General features: G+C 39.7%; 1 protein-coding gene across 1 annotated transcript in view; it reads left to right on the forward strand.

Annotated features, from left to right (window-relative positions):
- Nucleotides 1-8: 8 nt before the first annotated feature.
- EXOC5 (exocyst complex component 5) overlaps nucleotides 9-17750 on the forward strand; it is a 63734-nt gene continuing 45992 nt past the window's right edge. Inside the window, exon 1 of the mRNA XM_012663735.1 lies at nucleotides 9-323. Within this exon, the coding sequence (XP_012519189.1) occupies nucleotides 297-323 (27 nt within the window). The 5' untranslated portion in view covers nucleotides 9-296. The remainder of the gene's footprint in view (nucleotides 324-17750) is intronic.

Genomic DNA, 17750 nt, shown 5'->3' on the forward strand with positions numbered 1-17750 from the left:
CCCTCGTTGGCCCCTCCCGACAGCCTCCCGGGCGCGCGCAGCTCCACTTCCGGCGTATGAGGCGGTGACAATGGGAGCGGCGCGGGCGGCGCCGGGAGGCAGCTGACAGGCGTCTGCAGCTTCGCTTCATGGCCGCTCTCCCGCCCCGCCTGGGCTCTGTGGGGAGTAGGGGAGCCCGTGGCGGCCTGGAGCCAGAGCTGGCGAGCCGAGCGGAGACCTGTGCGCTGCGCCGCTGAGGCGCAGCATGTGAAGCGGAGACGGCATACAGTGCGGGGCGAGCTTCTCAGCCGGCCGGGATGGCTACGACGGCCGAGCTCTTCGAGGTGGGTCCGGCGGCTCTTCAGGGAGTGGCAGGCCCGAGGGTTGCAGGCAGCGAGGTGGGGTGGTGGAGAAGCGAGCGTTCGCCCGCTGCCCAGGAGAAGCCCTCGGAAGAAAGGTGCGAGAGCGAAGGGGTGGGGTGGCGACTCCGGTGTCAGCGCGGGCGGAGCGTGAAATGGGGGAGGGGTGGCTTAGGGGCAGAGGTGGGCTGGTCGGCGGGGCGGGGAAGCTGAATGTCCGAAACGGGGAGGATTAGTTTTGTCGGCGGTGGCGAGAGGGAGATTCTCGGAGGTGCGGGCGTTGGAAGACGTCTACTCCGGATGAATAGTGGGAAGGGCTGATTCAGAACGGGAAAAGAGGAGCCAGGAGCCCCGGGTTGGGCGAGCCTAGTCTTGTCTTTTGGATCCTGTATTCCGAGGGGGCCAACTGGGATTGGGACTCTTGGGGGCTTCTCGCTGTTGAGTATTCCATTAGTCAGTGTTAGAAGTGGCACTCATTTGCTTGTCACTTTACCCTTACATTTGAAAAGGCTTGGGCTAGTTTTTAGAACAATAAAGGCCTACTTAGTCCTTTCGACTGAAGGGAGGCAAAACTAAAATGAATATGTGTTCGGATCTTAAGGAATTTAAGTGTATTATAGAATACAACATAACCGCAAACTAGAGAATCCTCAGCGCGTGATAGACAGCATTCTAATGTATTTCCTTGAGCGTTTTTGGAATCTAAACCTTAAAATTTAACTTAGTGGGAAGTCCATTATAAAAGGCTGTTGTATTTGAAATAATGGAACGGGAACTCTATTTGGACCACAAAACAATGAAATATATAAAGCATCTACGTCTGTGAGAGAAATGAAAACACATGTGAATAAAAAGGAAGAAAAGACCCTTTTTTGTGTGTGTGCTTGTGTTTCACATTGAGTAACACAAGTATAATAATTGAGAAGACTGCAATTGACAATAGAGAATTTCTTCGTAAGTGAAAATTGTATCCTTTTTTGGCCTAAGATTCAGCAGTTTTTGTGGCTTAAAATTTGAATACCACAGTTTTTAAAACAAATGGAACTTTACATTTGTTATTGTTACCACATTTTGGGTTTCAGCCAGCTTTTGGATAGATAATGCTTTTGTTGAGAGGAATAACATATGCCATTGTTACAATAAGTTGTAATAAGGTGGTGTTTGTGAATGATTATAATCACAGGAAAGACTGAAGAAATATTAGTTGTATTTTCTCAGATTTAAGTGTTGGGAGATATACTACATTAATTTCTGTAATTCCAAAATTGTGCCATCTGTTTGTTTATTGACAGGAGAGCAGACAGACATTCTTCTTGTTAGGAACTTTTACTGTGTGTCCCTGGGCAAAATACTAAGTAGTGCTGTAGTTCCTTGTTTTATTTTTCACATCTTATAAAGGTAGAAGACTATAAAGTTGTTTGAGATCTTTAATTTACTAAATGCATTTCGTGACAAGCTAGCTGTTAACAGAAAACTGTTATACTGTCATACAGATTATAGGACATCATCCTTTGAGCTAATCCTGCTTGACAGTTCCCTTGTGTCTTGGACCATATTATGTATATTTTTCTTTAAATGTTTAACCACAGGAATCCAATAACTTATTTGAAAATACATTTGATTCCTGCCTACCCCCAGGGGGAATGGGGGGGTGGTGGAGAAATATGTATTTTGTTTTCTAGGGTCTTGCCATTTAGTAACGTAGTTGAACCAAACTAGGGTTTAACTTAGTGAGTCCAGTTACGTGATAGCCAGCCAGTAAGATTGAGTGATGACGAGGCTGAGTCCTGTGGCCAGAGTGTTCTTAGAACAAATTTAAATATATTTATAGATGTTAACTCATATGACTTTTTTTCTTGACTTTATGTAGCTTGTTGCTTCATTAAAATTAAAAGCACATTAATAGTTACAATTAAGTGTTAATAGTTACAGTTAAGAACTGTATTTATCTTTTCTGGTATTGCTATGTTTCCAGCCCTACCATGAACTCTGCTCTTGAATAAGTTTTTATTCCCAAGTGAAAAGTTGACCTCTTTGCTTTAGAGGGAGGAGAGAGAGAGAGAGAAAAAAAAACCCTAGATCACTGCTGCAGTTTCCTGTAGCTCTGCCATAGGATCTAGGTTGTAGGACAAGTCAGGGAGTGTCTTTTTTGCCTGCTTCCCTTTCTTAGTCACAGCTGAAGAACTATGGGAAACAGAAGGCAGGATGTAGTCAAGGATATTGTGTTTTTATGCATCCTGATTTTCATGCACTATTAAATAGAATTGTGCTTTCATTTTTTACATCGAAGAAGAGAAGTTAAATGAAAACAAAATTAAGCTTTGAACTCATGAAATTTCATTGTGTTAACTCTACCTCTTTTAAAATCTTGTTGGTCCCATGACTCTTCCTTTTTTAATGTAAAAAACTTCATACAACAAAATCAAACTGCAGTATATATCCTCAGCACATGAAAATGATTTAGTAATATATGATTGACTTACTGTGATAGTGTTTATCCCGGAAATTGCCCAGAGTACTCTCTCAGTTTCAACCCTTGTTGACAGCTTTCTGAAAGGATCCACCTGCAGTGTTTTTAACACATTGACTGCCACACTAGAAAAAAAAATTTTTCCCTGAGGCCACGGTGTTTTATTACGAAAATAGAATAAAAACATCGAAAACAAAACAATCCTTTCTAATTTATTGAAAAGTTTGTTATTTTTATTTTTTTGTATGCGTAAGTTACATGCAACTTGAAAATTAGTTCACATGGCTCCCAAGGTAAAGAGATGTGTAAGTTACATATGCTTCACGAGGCCCTGGGCTCAAAACTAGTGTGCGTTAAATACAACTCATGTGACAGTTAATGTGTTAAATGATCACCCCGGGGTGGACATTTTGAATAGTGATTCCTCTGAGGTGTGGATTAATTATATCTTCTACATATACAAAGTGGCTGGGGTGAGAAATTCTCTACCTGTTGTTGTAAATATTCCTTTCTTACTGTACTACTGAGGATGCTGCCTTCTCATTTGCTAATTTTCTCTTCTGTCATTCTTTGTAAGTCTTGCCTTTGGGTAGGCTACCTTTATGGGAGAGTTCTTTTTTTTTTTTTAGACAGAGTCTTGCTCGGTTGCCTGCGCTAGAGTGCTGTGGTGTCAGCCTAGCTCACAGCAACCTCAAACTCCTGGGCTCAAGTGATCCTTCTACCTCGGCCTCCCGAGTAGCTGGGACTACAGGCATGCGCCACCATGCCTGGCTAATTTTTCTATATATTTTTAGTTGTCCGGATAATTTCTTTCTATTTTTAGTAGAGATGGGGTCTTGCTCCTGCTCAGGCTGGTCTTGAACTCCTGACCTCGAGCGATCCACCCATCTCGGCCTCCCAGAGTGCTAGGATTACAGGCGTGAGCCACCGCGCCCGGCCTTATGGGAGAGTTCTTTGTTAATAATTAGGGTTAATTCATTTATTCAACAAATATTTGTTGAGTACCTATTAAGCTCAAGATAAGGTGTCAAAGTTGAGGCTGTATGTCTCAAAAGGCATGCCATAGAAATATTAATCTTACGAGGTGTGCTGCAGAAACACCCCAAAAGGGTTCAGAGGCCAAATAAGTTGTGGAAATGGGTACGATCTCTTTCATTGGAGATTTATAGTATACCTTAGTATGTTAAAGATTCTAGAAATTCATTTTCCACACTTTTTTGACCACAAGACTGTTTTATTTTCCACTGCTTGTTAATTTTGTGCGTTATAAGGTACATACTTTGAAAAATGTTGAATTAGACATACAGTTGTCCTTATTGTCAAATAGAGTGAGAGCAGGTAGATATATAACAACATAATCTAGAAATATAGTTATAAGTGGTGTCAAAGAGGTTTAGATAAAGAGCCATAGGTGTTGAAAGGATGGGAAGACTACCTGTAGAATAAAGAAAGGATCAGGAGGTGGCATTTGAATTATTTACAAAGTATAAATAAGATTCGAATTTGTGGAACTGAGTAGAGGGACTTTTCAGTAAAGAAGACAATAAAGGCCAAGATGTAAAGGAAGGATTGTAGGCTCTACAGACAAGGAGAGTGTTCATTTTGGCTGGGGTGTAGCACACATGAAGAGGAGGAGTGGCATATAAGGTAAATTGGGGTTTAACTGTGGAGGTCCTAAATGTCTTGAATCTCAGGATTGGAAATTCAATTTTCTTTTCTTCCTGTAAATGTAGGTTCCTTGGTAACAGTGCTTGAGGTCAGGTGATTTGTCTGTGATGGCAGTGGCTTTTTGACTTGCAAATTAGGATGTGAATATTCAAAAACACTTGTCCCCACAAAACACATTTATGTATTCTTAAATTTTTCAAACTAAGTTAAAAAGCTATTTAAACAGACGTTGAAAATGGTATCTCTTGTTCATTCAGTTAGCTAGTTAAGTGTGTATTAGTCAACATGAGATATACAAGTAAGGAGCACCCCTTTACTTTCAAGGTGCTGAAATGCTATTTGTTTTAACCATATTAATTGTTAAATAAATGTGTATAGAACCTGACTGCCAATTATAGTATCATGTATATGAGAATAGGTATTCATTCAGCAAACGTTTATTGAGTACCTTACCTACCCTAGGCCAGACATTGTTCTATATACCAGAATTAAAAAAGGGTGAGTTAAAAATCTGGTTGAGAAAACACACGTGTTAACTGATAATCCAGTTCAGTGGGAGTACAGAATCTCTTCCTGGGATAATTAGGAATGATTTTATATAGTAATGGCATATAAATTGAGTGTTGATGGATGAGTAGAAACTTTTCAAACAGGAGAAGAGCATTCCAAGGCAGAGACAGAAGATGACTCCAGTTTGTAAGGTAAGGTATGTTTAGGAGATACTAAGAAGAGATAGGATGTATATATGCATTTTTTAGGAATAGGGAGTGGTGGCAAGGGCATTGAGATCATAGGAGTTTGGGGAAAGTTTTGAAAAGCCTTATTGTAGACCATGCTTAAAGGGGCTGACCTGACTTTTTTTGTGGGGATGAGGAAGGCTGACAATTTGAATGTTAGTGTGAAGAATAGCCTTCAATGGGAAAAGATTGTTAGCCAGGAAAATAGGGATCATGGGGAACCTGGCGTAGTTGTCATTTGGTAAGTGTTCCAGAATTGTCTGTTGTTGACTGATTAGGCAGTGGGGACAGAGAAGACAGGAAATTTGAGAAGACGTTTTGGAAGAAGAATCAAAAGAATCTGGTTACTGAGGGGTTAAGTTAATTCCAGATTTGTGAACTGTGGAAAGTAGGTGGCTGGTGATTCATTAAATGAGTTGATAAATTTAAACTGTTTAGGAGAATACTATTGAAAGAGTAGTAGCCATTTTAAAAAATTAAATGGTAGTCACTTTCAATTTAAGTGAGTTGAGAATAATAGACCTAGATTGTGCATCTATCAGGGAGGAAAAGCCTTCAGTCTTCTTAGTCTCAGTAGACTGAGAAGAAATGATCCAAAAGGTTCATTTCATTACAGTAAGAGAAAAGGAGCTGTGCAAGGTTATTTTCCAGGATGGCCACAATAAGATCTACCATCCTACAATGTGACGTTGACACCCCTTCCATAGAGAGGTAGGATCTATGCTCACTTTTTGAATCTGGACAGGCCTATCACTACAGTAAAAGTGAGTCTATGTAGTGATTTCCAAGGTTAGGTCATAAAAGATGATATGCCTGGCCCTCTTTTAATATTCCCTTTTGTAATCTAGCAACTATACAAAGAGGAAGCCCAAGCAGCCCTTTGAAAGAACGAAGTCCCTTGGCCCTCAGCTCTAACTGAACTCCCAGCTAACAGAAAAGACCAGGTTGCCATCTTGGAAGTGGATCTTCCATTCCCAAGTTGAGCAGCCCCAACTGATGTCACATGGAGCAGAGGCCAGATTTCCCTGCTGAGCCCTCCCGAAATTGCAGATTTTTGACCAATATATGGTTATTGTTATTTAAAGCCACTAAGTATTGGGGTGGTTGTTATGCAGCAATAGATAACTGGAATAGAGGCTGATCAATTTTGTATCTATACCAACATCTAAAAGGCTTCTCCTCCTCTTAGTATGGAGAGTGTGATAGAGGTAGGGGCAGATGCTTAAGAGTAAGAGGATTCCATTTAAGTATTTTATGCTCTGAGGTCTCCATTCAAACCAGCTTGGAAGTGAACTTTTGGAATGAGCAAGTCTTAAATTGAGGACAGTTTTATAGACTACACACGTGTATAATTAGTCTGAAATACTGAATTCCTGGTGGGTTTAAAAAATTAAATAGTTGGGGAGATGTGTTAGAGAGATTTGAAAGATGAATTTGCCTTGTTCTCTTAAAAGTAGATTTCAGTTTCATAAAACACGCCACAAATAAGCAAAAAACCTCTGAGTTAAAGTTCTAGTTAGTTGAGTGGTATATAATTTAAAAGTTTTGATTGTTCAAAGTTTATATATGTAAGATATTTTAAAAACTTGAGCTAAATTTTCTGATGCTGTTTTCTTTCCTGGGAGTTGAAATATGAAAATAATAAGAGAATATAATTATTTATCTATTTTTGTTTATTCAGGATATAGTAAACTAAACGAATGATTCCTTGCATTCACTTGTTTAATTTCATTCCTGAGGTCTTTATTAAGTGCCTGTAAATATATTTAATGTATAAATCTGTAGATACACTTGATTTGATGTGAAATGCTAAGGCAGATTTTGTTAGATATATTAAGTGATAATTTTCATGTTCTCTATAAAATTTTAAAAGTCACCGTAATTGGAAAATCCTCTGGGTTAGAAAACTGGTTTAGTACCTTCATAAGACTTAAATTTCATTGCCACAGTTTCCTTATATATAAAAATGAGATGAAAGAGCTGGGCTAAAATGATATTCAAAGATCATTCTTACATTAAAAATTTTAAATCTAATTCTGTGATTCTGCTGAGACTGATATAAAAGGTATTATAACATTTTGTTACCTTTCTCCTTTGGACATAGAAATCAGATATTACTTTACTGTCAGAAGTAAGATACATCTATCCTGGGAGAAAATTTTGCTTAAGAGAATCTGAAATATTTTGTAAAATTGTAAAGTGCCATCAGTTCTGATAATATGATTAATTGGCTAATTATCTCATAGTTTAAAGAGCTGACATCCCTTTCAAGATTGAATGTTAAAATTGACTTTAAAAAGTAAAATTATTTATTTTGTAGTGTTGCAGTTAGTTTTCAAATGTACTTTTTCAAAGTTTACCTTAGTTGTATTTGTGTCTTAATGTGCTTTATCTTTCTACCTTTCCATACTACCTTTGAAACTCATTTTGCAAACCTGAGACAAAACATTTTGTAGTGCTTGTCAAAAAAAATCAAGAGTCAATAAATATAATTTATTAATCTACAGGAAACACATAAAAAATCTCACTGAAAATCAAATCAAATGGGGGTTAGAAAGGAGAGGCGAAATGTAAAATTCATTTATTTCTAGTGCCAGAATTGCATTAGGTTCATATTTGGTTTCGATTAGAATCTTGGACTGACAGCACCATGTAATGCCTGTTCTTTGATTGTAGAGTGGTGGTCCTGCCTTTTTGGTTTTGGCACGACATGATTTTCAAGATCCTCTGCAGGGGTTTCAGTTATGGCTCCATCTAGCTAGTGTCTTGGTGTGCTCAGTATTGTTCTGTTGACTACAGCTGGAAAGCAAGAGAAGTGTGTGACAGAGCCTGCCCATGCTTTCCATTTAAGTGTGGAGAAAAGAGTGAAACTTATAAAAATTATTATAAAATAATAAATGACAAAATGACAATTAGTACTATATTATTCTGAGCTGGGATTTGAATTTTTAACCCTCATGGGGGTTTAAGAGTAGAAAAATCAACGGAGATTATGTAGGGAAGGAACCCTTCAAGGAAGAAATGGGAATTGAGCCAGCCTTTTAGTAATGGTATAGTGGTGTTTGCATTGTTAGAGGAGAAATGGCATCCTTGCAGGGTGAGTTTCCTGGTCACAGGTTAAGAAGCAGGAGAAGCATGGGTTTGAAAAGAAGACTGGAATAGACTGGTGAAAGTGTGGCTGTTCTTTTTGGGTTACAGAGAAATTTGGGGAGGGTGGTATAAGATAAGAGCCTTAAAGGGTAGGCATAAGAGGATAAACTTGATAGTGTAGGAATTGCTCAGGGAAGTTTCTGACTAAAAAGAAGTAATGTTTTAATGATTTGTTTGGCAGTGATATGCATAATAAATTTAAGGAAAATACATTATAGGTAGTCCTTGAACCCATGGTTTAGTTGGTTTAACAGGATACAGAAATACCTCTCTCTGAAATCATCTGAGACTTACTTTTTTACCTAGGCTAGGGGAAAATATTCTAGTTTCTTTGAGTTTGTAGGTGGTTCTAACACATTGTATTGAATCTGTTTTGGGGAATAGAGATAAAAGAAAATATAAAAGTTCAGTTGGATTTTCTCAAGGAAACAATGTTAAATTAGGGATTTATGTTCCTGTCCAAGGGATTGATGTCTGAGGGATTTTCAATAGACATGACCACAAACACCATATTTTATCTTACAATTGATAGCATTTGTAGAGTGTGAAATCAGTTTAACAGAGCAACTCAGTAACCAATTATTTAAAGTTGAATTTACTGTGATATTAATAATATCTTAGTGGCATAGTTCTTAGATTTTGGTTTTGGTAAGTATTGCTTTTAATTACTATAGTAAAAACAGAAGGTGAAGTTATACCTTTATCGGGTTTATGAAATTCTAAAGGGTTTTTAGAAAAATTATTTACAGGTGTTTGTATTATAAGGAATTGTTTAAGAAGTCTCTTGGGAGGACTTGGTCATTTGAAGGTTGTAGGGTGGTTTATTTGGCTATCTTTTTCTCATTATAAATGCCTCTGCAGCAAGGTTAAGTATTAAAAAGCAAGGCATTAGGATTTATTTGGTTTTATAAACAGAAAGATTTGTTTTATTTTATTTTTTGCTTTTGTAGAACTTTCATCTCATCCCATAGGGATCAATAGCTGATTTATCTTAAACCCTTGTGATAATATGATTGCCTCTGAAGATGAAACTTGCACTTTGCTTCCAGGACACTGTCCTCTCCTAATTTTCCTCCTCCTTTACTAGTAGTGCTTCCTGTTTTGTCTCTTTTGTTAGATCCTTTTCCTTCTCTTATCTTCAAGTGTTGGCATGCCCTTCTCTTTCCCAGATGATCTCATCTAGTCCTGAGGTTTTAAATAACCATCTGTGTATTGTTGACTCTAAAATTACAGTTTCTTCCGTGTAGTACAAACTGTTCTTTTCACTTGTATATCTAAGATACATCTACAACATAACATATGCAGAACAAAATTGTTTCCCTGTTGCCTCATCCATCTCCTTCCTTGGTCTTCCCCATATCAGTAAATGGCACCACCATTCACAAAGTTGTTCAGGCTGCAAACCTCTACCTCTGTAAGTAATCCATGATTCCTGTTTTTCTTTTTCTCCACATCCGATCCATCAGCAGTTTATATGAATACATTCGTTAAAATGTCATGAACCTGACCAATATTCAGTACCTTGTCCACTGCCACTTTCATCTGAGTCACTGTCATCTCTTGACTGGACTACTAGGGTGTTGGGGGTTGGGTCCTCTGGGGAAGCAGACTTTGAGACAGAGTTTAGTGTGCAGAATATTGGGAAGTACCCTTGAGATGAATATTCATACGTGAGGAAGCAAGATTGTGCACACATATGGAGAAGTAGAATTACAGTGCTGGCCCAGTGATAGTGTTGATAGTTCCTATGTGGGGTTCTGGAACTAAAATGACCTGGCAGAGTTGTCCTGCTTTGCATCAAACTGGTCAAGCCTTTATACTCCCATCTTAATCAATCATTGGATATAGACCACATTGAGAAAGGCATGGCACTGGGTGAAGTAGCTCTCTGCATCTGAAGGGGTCCCTGAAAATACTGCCAGATGAAGGCTCTGCTGATAGCACTACTAGCAGCTAGGGTGAGTCCCTTCTTGAAGGGAGATCTGTTTACCACAGATCACCCTTGTACCACTAGACTTCACTTTTTCATATGTTTGTGGAGCCTTTCCTCCAGCATTCCAGCTGGGTCTCATCCTGGAGGAAAATTAGAAGAAGGTTAGTGGTGTGAACTATGGCCCCCACTGCTGTTGCTGGTCTCAGGGTTCCAACTGACATCCCTGTCTCCCTCCTCTACTATGCATTCTAACTCTGCCTTACTACCTTCAGCTAGTACCTCTGCTGTTCTTGTTGTCTTAACTGGTTGTCATACCCTTTTTAGGCCAGGGTTGCAACACTTGTCCATGTACTTTCAGAATCGATTGAGGGAGTATTAAGGGATCCCCAAGAGGATTATCTGGGTGCCAGACATACTATTCCCTGCCCCAGTTGCACAATAGCAACCCTGCCTCTCTTGATGGTCAGGGTTGATTGTCCCTACCAAACATAGTCATTGCTCTTCTTGCTTTTTAGTCCCTGGATATAAGCAGCCAGTGTGACCAGGCAGCATTTGTAGTGATAGTTTAATGGGACTGATATCATGTTTCTAGGCAAAAGTGTTCTCCCTTTGGCGTCCAAGACCTCTATCTCTGCAGAACCCAGAGTTGCAGAGATAGCAAGCACAAATTGGGAGTCATGATAAATAGGGCCACTACTGCTTTTACCCCTTGTTCTTAGACTCATGTGTTTTTCCAGTTGGAGACACAGTATCATATAAAGGTTTTAAGTTCAGAATGTGTACAGCATCTTGGAGGATAGTGCTCCATCTTTATAGAGTACCACCTCTGAACTGATGCTTCAGCCATGCCTTCAGCAGACTGTTCCAGTGCTCTGTCAGACTGGCAACCCCTGATTGGTGTGGTTTATGATATGACCAATGGGTCTCGTGGTCACTACCTTTGCTGTAATGTAGGTCTCTTGATTTGATGTGATATGTGGAATCCCATGCCAGGGAAACAAACACCCCCTCTGAGGAAAGGCAAATCCAACTCAATGTTTCTATTCGTGTCAGAATGAATTATTCTTTTTTCCAGAGTGGAAAGAGCCCAACATAGTCAACTACAGTGTGGCTGGTTAGTCCTGAAGAATGGGACTGTTTCAGAGACTCAGAGTTGAACTCTGTCACTGTTAGACTAGATATTTGGTGTTGATAGTGGCTAGACTAGCCTTGGTAAGTTGGACCTAATGCAGTTGGGGCCTTGTTGTCTCTGTTCTGTGTCTGCTTTATTCATGTACCCAATGTGCTAATGCCACGCAGAGTCGTTTTGTCTACTTGGTTGTTTAGTTCCTTTTCCATGGTGCATGTTCTCTGGACATGTTTTACGAAGATCTTCACACTTTGTATCCAGTCTCCTATATCCATCTGTCTTAGCTTAGGCTGCCGTAACAAAATACCATAGACTGGATAGCTTAGACAACAGAAATTTATTTCTCACTTTTCTGGAGGCTCAGAAGTCCAAGATCAAGGTGCCAACAAGGTACATTTCATTTTAAGACCTTCTCTTGGCTTGTAGGCACTGCTGTCTCCCGTGTGCTCACATGATCTCTACTTCATGTGTGTATACAGAGAGAGAGAGAGAGCATGTGTGAGCAAGAGTGATCTCTTCTTTTAGGGGCACTAACCCTGTCATGAAGGCCTCACCCTCATGACTTCATCTAACACTAATTACCTCTCAAAGATCCCATCTCCAGTACCATCACATTGGTAGTTAAAGCTTCAACATAAGAATTTTGGGAGGACACAGTTCTGTCCATAGTACCATCCACATTCCCCTACCCCAGACTTCCTTGTCCTTAGTCTTCCAGTCTTTCTCTTCTGATAGCCAGGCCCTTTGTCACTGCCTGTGAGCCCATGTATGGTTTAACCTCAGGTGAATTCTCTGTCCACTCAAGATGTCTTTCCTGAAGGTTTGTATATTGGAAGGCTGTTTTTCAAAAGATGTATAATTCTCTGCTGCAAATGTCATGATCTTGCTTCACAATCCAGGAATCTGTGTTGTGATTCTTCTGCAGCTTGTTATATATAAATAAACTATTGTTTCCCAGCACTGATACCTTTACTACTTCAGTAAACACTGATTCCCTTAATATTATCAGGTCTGCCAAATTGTATGGCCCACCCAGGCAGCAGGTTTTGTTGTATGGGCCCCACTTCTGCAGAACCCATTTCTCATTTTGTCTCATTTGATATATGTGCTAGAGGAGGTATATCAGAACCTGAAGAGGCCTACCAGGTATTATATGTCCTCCTTCGTGGTGGAAGGTACAATAATTAGTTTTTTACTTTGATTGAGATGTTCTTCCATGCCCCTGACCACCTTAAAATTTTTATTGATTTAATGTGCTATTGAATCTTTGTATACAATATGCCCCACTTTCTGAAGCATGTATGTTTTACCGGGTAAGTTCTTGAATGTGCTAGCAGCTTCTTGCTCATTTGGCATAATTAGCATGATGTCAGTTCATAGGATGGATCAATGTCAATAAGATGTTCTGTAGTATATCCAGATGGTACAGATCATGTTATAATAGAAAGCAGGAGAGTTCACACAGCCTTGAAGCAAAACTGAAACTGTATACTGTTGTCAGTTCTGTGTGACTGTGAACTGTGTTTGATCCTCTTTGTTGATAGAGAAATGTATTGGCCAAATCATTGGCCATATCCATGAGGCTGGAAGATACTACATCTGGCGTGACAGATGTCACTGGGGCTACCTTTTGGTTGATTTTTGAGGTAGTTATCCTCTGGGATTCATCTGATTTCTGTAAATTCCAGACTGGTGAGTTAAATGGGAATGTGATAGGTAACATTGCTCATCTTTTAGATTGGGGGTTGGCAAACTACAGCCCATGGGATAGTTGCCTGATTTTTTTCCCAATTTTTTAAATTGTAAAATACATATAATATAAAACTTACCATCTTAACCATTTTAAAGTGTACAGTTAAGTGGTATTATATTGAATACATTAGTAATGTGCAGCCATCACCGTCATCCATCTCCATGACTCTTTTCATCTTGTAAAACTAGAACTCTGTACCCATTAAACTTGCAGTCTCCAGCCCCTGGGTCATGGACCAGTACTGGTCTGTGGCCTCTTAGGAACTGGGCTGCACAGCAGGAAGTGAGCAGCATCATTTGTATTTACAGCTGCTCCCCCAGCTGTTCTCCATGGCTCTCATCACTGCTTGAGCTCCGCCTCCTGTCAGATCTGTGGTAGGATTAGATTCTCATGGGAGTACAAACCCAACTGTAAACCGCGCATGCGAGGGATCTTGGTTGCGTGCTCCTTATGAGAATCTAATGCCTGATGATCTGAGGTGGAGCTGAGGTGGTGATGCTAGTGCTGGGGAGCGACTGCAAATACAGGTTATCATTAACAGAGAGATTTGACTGTACAGAGACCATAATTAAATTGGTTGCTTGCAGACTTATATCAGAACCTTATCAGTCAGTGGCAAGTGACAGTTAAGCTGCATCTGGTGGCAGGCTTTATAGCGGCAAGTGAATTGACATATTTCAATTGTACAGCTGCATCTGGTGGCAGGCTGTAAGTCAGAATCTGACACTTATTTTAGTCCATTTGTGGCCCACCCATCATTTACCACTTCCATCTGTACCTCTTTCCTACACTGCACACTTGTCTCAATTGCCGTTTTGGTAAGTCCACAAGCTAACCCTAGCAAAAATAAGTAAAAAACAAATGTCGCTGGAGAATTTCTCTGAAAAGGGGGAAAGACTCAATGATAAGACAGCAGAAGACTCTAAGACTGTGAACAAAATGAAAGCTGCATTTAAAGGAAAATACCAAGAGTCCTACTTAAATTATGGGTTCATTGCAACAGTCACATTCTCCAAGCCTGTTTTGTATAATATGTGGTGACTAGCTATCCAACGAAGCCATGAAACCTTCAAAATTGCTTCGCTGCATGGAGAACAAGCACCCTGCATTAAAAGAGAAGCCTTTGGAGTTTTTCAAAAGAAAAAAACGTGAACATGAAGAACAAAAGCAATTATTGAAGGCCACCACTTCATCAAACATGTCTGCACTGAGAGCATCATTCTTAGTGGCTAACTGCATTGCTAAAGCTAAGAAGCCCTTTACTATTGGTGAAGAGTTGATCCTGCCTGCTGCTAAGGACATTTGCTATGAACTTTTAGGAGAGGCTGCAGTTCAAAAAATGGCACATGTTCATCTTTAGACTAGCACCGTAACTGGATGAATTGATGAAATAGCAGAAGATAATTAAGGCACAATTGTTAGAGAGGATTAATGGGTCACCTTGATACACAATCCAGGTTGACAGGTCTACCACTGTTGACAAGAAGACAATAATGCTTGTTTTTGTGCTGTATGTTTTTAGGAGGATGTGTATGAAGCTATGTTATGTGCACTTTTGTTGCCAGCCAACACCACAGCTGCAGAACTATTGAAGTCTTTGAGTGATTACATATCAGGAAGACTGAATGGGTCGTTCTGTGTCAGTTGTACATGGATGGAGCAGCTGCCATGACTGGACGGCTTTCTGGTTTCACTGCTTGGATCAAGGAGGTCATTTCTGATGTGAGTCTACACACTGTATCATCCACAGAGAAGTGCTGGCTAGCTGAAAAATGTCACCTGAGCTAAACATCTTGCAGAATGTGATTAAAATTATCAACCACATTAAAGTACATGTCCTTAACTCACATCTGTTCACGCAGCTCTGTGAGGAGATGGATGCAGAGCACAAACATCTTCTCTCATACACAGAAGTGAGATGGCTTTCTAAAGGTAGAGCACTGGCCAGAGTTTTTGAGTTATGAGAATTGCACCAGAGATTTCTTTTAGAAAAACTGTCACCACTGGCAGCACATTCAGTGAGTGAATGGGTCACAAAACTTGCTTACTTGTGTGTCATATTCAACCTGCTCAGTGAACTCAATCTGTCACTTCGTAGGAGAATGACAGCTGTGTTCAAGTCGGCAGATAAAGTGGCTGCATTCAAAGCCAAACTGGAATTATGAGGGTGACGAGTGAACATTAGGATTTTTGACGTGTTTCGAGGGCAAACGGGATCTGGCGCGATCAGGGCGGGGTGACCGCAGACAAGGATTTTTGACATGTTTCAAACATTAGCAGAGATTTTAAAAGAGACTGAACCAGGGCCTTCTTTCTCCCAGCTGGTGCATGATCACCTATCTCAGCTTTCAGAAGAATTTGAGCAATACTTCCCAATCACAAAAGATCCCTGAATTGAGAAGGAATGGATCTGTGACCCATTTGTGAATAAGCCAGGTGAATTAACTTTGTCTGTGCTAGAAGAGTATCAACTGCTTGAGATCGCAAATGACAGTGGCCTTAAAAGTATGTTTGAGACAACTTGAAATCTCCATACATTCTGGATTAAAGTCAAGGCGGAATATCCTGAGATTGCTGCAAAAGCTCCAAAAAGCCTGCTTCCATTTCTAACATCTATCTTCGTGAAGCAGGGTTTTCTGCAGTTACAGCAGCCAAAACAAGATTGCAGAGTAGACTGGACATAAGCAACACACTTGGATGTCACTGTCTCCCGTCACCCCCAGATGGATCCATCCAGTTGCAGGAAAACAAGCTCAGGGCTCCCACTGATTCTGCATTATGGTGAGTTGTATAATTATTTCATTATGTATTACAATGTAATAATAATAGAAATAAAGTGCACAATAAATGTAGTGCACTTGAGTCATCCTGAAACCATCCCCCCTGCAGTCTGTAGAAAACTCGTCTTCCATGAAACCAGTCCTTGGTGCCCAAAAGGTTGGGGACTGCTGCATTAAGCAGTACCTCCCATTTCCCCTCCAGCCTAGCCTTCTGCAACTACTACTCTACTTTCTGTATAATTTTAACTACTCTAAGTACCTCATATAAGTGGAATTATACAATATTTATATTTCTGTGAGCTTATTTCACTTAGCATTATGTCCTCAAGGTTTTTTTTTTTTTTTTTTTTTGGAGACAGAGTGAGCTCTTTTGCCCGGGCTAGAGTGAGTGCCGTGGCATCAGCCTAGCTCACAGCAACCTCAAACTCCTGGGCTCAAGCAATCCTTCTGCCTCAGCCTCCCAAGTAGCTGGGACTACAGGCATGCGCCACCATGTCCGGCTAATTTTTTCTATATATTTTTAGTTATCCGATTAATTTCTTTTTATTTTTTTTTTTTTAGTAGAGACGGGGTCTCGCTCTTGCTCAGGCTGGTTTCGAACTCCTGAGCTCAAACAATCTGCCCGCCTTGGCCTCCCAGAGTGCTAGGATTACAGGCGTGAGCCACTACGCCCAGCCTGTCCTCAAGGTTTATGCATATTGCAGCATGTGTCAGAATTTCCTTGCTTTTTAAGGCTAAATAATTCCATTGTATATGTATTCCACATTTTGCTTATCCATTCATCTGTTGATGGACACTTGGGTTGCTTCCATGTTTTAGCTACTGTGAATAATACTGCTGTGAACATTGATGTACAAATATCTCTTTGAGACCTGCTTTCAATTCTTTTGGATATATATCCAGAAATGGAATTGTTGGATCACATGGTAATGCTATTTTTATTTTTATTTCTATTTTTTTGAGGAACTGCCATACTGTTTTCCATAGTGGCTATACCATTTTATATTCCCACCAACAGTGCACAAAGGTTCCAATATCTCCACATCCTCACCAACGCTATTTATTTACTGCATTTTTTTTTATAGCATCCATCCTCACAGGTATGAGGTGGTATCTCATTTTGATTTGCATTTCTCTAATGATTACTGATGTTGGACATCTTTTCATGTGCTTATTGGCCATTTATATATCTTCTTTGGAGACAGATCTACTGAAGTCTTTTGCCCATTTTTGAATTGGGTTATTTTTGTTGTTTTTGATGTTGAATTTTAGTTTTATGTATTCTGGATATTAATCCCTTGTCAAATATATGATTTGCAAATATTTTCTCCCATTTGGGTTGCTTTTTTACTCTGTTGATAGTGTTTTGATGCACAACATTTTAAAATTTCCATCAAGGCTAATTTGTCGATTTTTTCTTTTGTTGCCTGTGCCTTTGGTGTCATATTGAAGAAGTCATTGCCAAATCCAATGTCATGAAGCGTTCCCTACATTTTCTTCTAAGAGTTTTATAGTTTTAGGTATGACAAGAAGGTCTTTGATCCATTTTCAGTTAATTTTTGTATATGGTGTTAGGTAAGGATGTAATCTCACTCTTTTGCGTGTGGATATCCAGTTTTCCCAGCACCATTTGAAAGATTGTCCTTTCTCCCTTGAATGGTCTTGGCACCCTGTCAAAAATCGTTTGACCATATATGTGAGGGTATATTTCTGGGCTATCTTCTATTCTATTCCTTGGTCTGTATGTCCGTTTTTTATGCCAGTACCATACTATTTTTGTTACTGCAGCTTT

Source organism: Propithecus coquereli, unplaced genomic scaffold (genome assembly GCF_000956105.1).
Source record: "Propithecus coquereli isolate 6110/MARCELLA unplaced genomic scaffold, Pcoq_1.0 Scaffold83, whole genome shotgun sequence".
NCBI classification, from domain to species: domain Eukaryota; kingdom Metazoa; phylum Chordata; class Mammalia; order Primates; family Indriidae; genus Propithecus; species Propithecus coquereli.